The 3,875-nt window shown below is 51.7% G+C and overlaps 1 protein-coding gene across 1 annotated transcript in view; it reads right to left on the bottom strand.

The window, feature by feature from the left end:
- Positions 1 to 3,875, bottom strand: part of KIAA1755 (KIAA1755 ortholog) — a 45,407-nt gene that overhangs the window by 40,190 nt on the left and 1,342 nt on the right. The window contains exon 2 of the mRNA XM_004370576.1: positions 3,537 to 3,803. Within this exon, the coding sequence (XP_004370633.1) occupies positions 3,537 to 3,803 (267 nt within the window). The remainder of the gene's footprint in view (positions 1 to 3,536; positions 3,804 to 3,875) is intronic.

The raw sequence follows: 3,875 nt of genomic DNA, 5'->3' as shown, positions 1-3,875 counted from the left end.
CTGCTCAACAACCTCCACTGGCTCCGCATTGCCTTAGCAACTGATCGGCCTGGCATGCACAGCCCATCAGTCTGCTCCCAGCTTACCTTTCCTACTTCTTCTAACACATTTAACATTCTAGCCCAGGATTTCCTAATCATCCGTGTACCACACTCATGATGTTTTCATGCTATGTTCACGTAGCCTAATTTATTACTTACTTAATGTGTATTATTATTTACTTAATGTTCGTCTTTTTGTCAATTCGTTTTAACTTAAATAAATTTACTTATGTTTATTATCATAGGTTTGTGCTGTTTAAACCACTTCCTTACTGATTAAGATGAAAAGCTATAAAATAAAAAGCATGCATCTAAGTGCTATCTAAATGCTCCCCTCCCAGCACCCAGGGAGGGTGCCCCACTTTGGGAAGTGCTGCCCACTGACACACCCCTGGTCTCTGCTCACACTGTGCCCCTCCCTGGGCTAGGCTGGCTCCTTCCCCACTTCAGGGCCTTGCTCACCCTGCCTCTCTTGAGCTTTTCATGACACCTGCGCTTCCAGGCATACTCTGCATGTATGTGTGTGTGTGTGTGTGTGTGTATAAACACACCTCTATAGAAAAGTCTTCTGTATGTGAACATGCACGAGAGGAAAAACCCACAAAAACTCAACACGGTTGAACACAGACAAAGGGTTAAAACCCTGGCCTGTTTTCACAGCCCCTTTCCAAATCCCCACGGCTCCTGTGACCATTGTACAGCCTGGAGTTCTCCATGAATGGGCCTGTCCTCCCCAGGGACTGCAAGCCCCAGGTTAGGGGCCAGGACTGATGCCTCTCTAGCTCTAGGTCCTTACACAGGGCCTGGCACACAGTAGGTGCTTTGGGGATGTTGAGTGAATTGAATTGGACTCAACCAGTTTTTCTCAAAGCATGGGATGAAATCACAGGTGTCTTACAAGATGATTTTGGGTGGACATGGGCTTGATGTGAAATCACAGTAAGGAAGTTACTCAAATTCTCTTCCAATTCCTCCTGATTAGACCAAGGAGAAAGCCTCAGGTCAATGCTGGTATATCTTGAACACCTCTCAGACCCTTAGTCATTACTCCTTTTAACAAAGAGAAAAGAGTCCTTGGACTGGAATCACGCATAGCCAACCTCCCTCAGCCAGGCTTACTAACACGACTTTGTCTTACTGTATATGTTTTACGAGGAGCCCTGTTGACACAGTGGTTAACGCACTTGGCTGCTAATTGAAAATTCAGTGGTTTGAACCCACCAGCCACTCCATGGGAGAAAGATGTGGCAGTCTGCTTCCATAAAGATTTACAGCCTTGGAAGCTCTATGGGGCAGTTCTACTCTGTCCTATAGGGTCTTCTTGAGTCAGAATCAATTCAATAGCAGTGGGTTTGTTTGTTTGTTTTAATATATTTTATTCCCTGCTATCTGACTTTTCATGGTCATGATATAAAATTTCCCATTGAAATATATTTTTAAGTTTATAAAATAAGTTGATTTAAAGAACCCTAAGCCTGTTTGTCTTAACATTCTCTGACACTGGGCTACCCCAGAACAGTAGATGATCATTAATCAAATCATCCCAAAGACAGATGTAAAATTGCAACTGTGGTGGGTGCCCTGAAGGAGTGATATGTGACATGCTAAAGTAAGAGATGGGGAAATCAGGGAAGGCTTTCCTGAGGAGGTGACATTTGGGTAAAGATTTGCAGGGTGAATAAGAATTCATTAGGTGAAGGTGTTCTGCCTAGCAGGAACAGCATGTGCAAAGGTCCCGTGGCAGGAAGGAGAAAGAAACATAAGAGGCTCTGCACCAAGGCTAAAAGGGACTGGAGTGCAGAGGTAAGCCAGAGAGGTGGGTGGGTGACGACCTGTAATATTTAAAGACAGAGATGGGAGGAAGATCTGTTCATTGTTCCCACTCAGAAAAGAACTGCTCACCCTTTAAGAGGGGCAGCCCAGCGCTTGACCCTTGATCTGAGGACTACTCAGTGGGCCTGAGGTTTGGCAAGGGGTTTCTGGATTCTAAAACTAATAACTGCGTTAGGTCCAAAAGCTAGGTTTTGACAAACACCATTTAGTTCAGCTGTGGCTCTGGGGTGGCCATGGCAGCTGAGTACAGGCTCAGGAGTCTAGCTGTCCTAACTCCCACTTCCTAGCAGGGTGACCTGGGGTAGCACTTAAACTCCCAGAGCCTTGGGTCCCCATGGGTTGGGTGGAGAAATCAGCAGGTCTACTCTTGGTGTGTTACAGGAGCTTCTGCATGTAAATAACCCAGCACAGGGCCTGGACTATGCTGACTGCCGAATTACCGTGAGTTTAGGATTGTTGTTTTCAAACAGCTCCAAGAGAAATGTGCGTGTCCGCCTGCCCTGCTGGTGCATGTGGTTTTGGGATACGCCTACGGCCTGTTTGCAGGTGTACGCCTGCATTTTAGCAGCATGGGAAAGCGGGTGGACAAGGCGTGTGTGTGTGAGACAGGGCATATGTGTTTAGTTGCGTGAGTCAGCAGGAGCGTGTGTGTACTCTGCATGTGTGTGTGTGTGTGTGTGCGTGTATAAACACGCCTCTATAGAGAAGTCTTGTGTATGTGAACATGCACGAGAGGAAAAACCCACAAAAACTCAACACGGTTGAGCACAGTCAAAGGGTTAAAGCCCTGGCTTGTTTTCACAGCCCCTTTCCAAATCCCCACGGCTCCTGTGAACCCTCCCGGGGCTCCTGCGCCTGTCTGGAGCTGGGCTGGGATTGCCGGAAAACAGACTTTTCTTTTATTCTCTGTTCCCAGATACTGGCACATACACGCACACACAATTCTCCCAGAGCACTTTCTCAATGTGCCAGTCCAGAAGGCTGGGGTGCAGGGATACTGACCTCCCTCTTCCCCTCCCCCCTAGACCTAGCTCCCCACCCACACTCCCCATGGGAGCATCCGAGGTAGGGACAATGTGCAGTACTCACCTTCTAGCCCTGAGTCTAAACTAGCAAATCCACCCCAAGTTTTGTCCAAAGTCCAAGAGCTAGGACTCCAGCTCTGATCTGCTAAGATTGGGCGGCATCAAAGTTTAGAAGTCCTCCAATCTCACTCCACTTCCCAGAGGAGAGATGGCGGCCAGGGAGATGAGGGACATGGCTTGGGGAGCCCAGTGTCAGAGATGGGTTCCTGCACCACCACCCCCTGCTGGGGAGTGGGGCAGTTAGGCTCAGATGCCCGGCGAGGTCCTGGGGGTCGTTTCAGAGTAAAAGGTAGGGGTCGGCCCCAGACACCCCTCATGCCACCCGGGTCTGTTCTCATAGGGGGTTCTCAAAAGAAGGCAGACCGGGGCGGTCCAGGCCTTGGCAAGCGTTACCATGGTGACGGACTGGCTATAGGCGGCGGCTGCTCCTCTCCTGGGCAGTCCACTGGTCCGTCTGTCCGGTGCAGCTCTCGGTCTCCGCCTAGGACTAGAGCGAGCAGAGCGAGCTGGCCAGGGGCGCGCACCCCGTCCTCATCTCCGAGGGGAGGCCGGGCAGGGAGAGAGACGGGGTGGGTACCGGAGAGACGGGCGGAAATGAAGACTCGAGACAGGGAGAGACCGAGCGAGAGACGCGGACAGCGCGGCCGGGCCACCAGCCGAGGGCGGGGCGGGGTGGGGCGGGGCAAGGGCTGCCCGCGGCCAGGCCGGGGTCCGAGCGCTGCTCCCCGCGTGGGATCGCGCGAAGAGACAGCAGCAGCTTTGTGCCGGCGCTCCCGGCCCCTCCCGCCCTCCGCGGCGGGTGATGAGAATCAGGCGTCCCCTCCCGCCCCTCGGGCCGCGCCGGCTGCCAAAAGGAGCTCGAGATGTCCCGCTGTATTTTTCTACCCGCTCCTCCCTCTTCCCACGGCGCTCCCTC

The sequence above is a fragment of the Trichechus manatus genome, unplaced genomic scaffold (assembly GCF_000243295.1).
Source record: "Trichechus manatus latirostris isolate Lorelei unplaced genomic scaffold, TriManLat1.0 scaffold00008, whole genome shotgun sequence".
Taxonomy (NCBI): Eukaryota; Metazoa; Chordata; class Mammalia; order Sirenia; family Trichechidae; genus Trichechus; species Trichechus manatus.
This window is presented reverse-complemented; position numbering and strand designations above follow the sequence as displayed.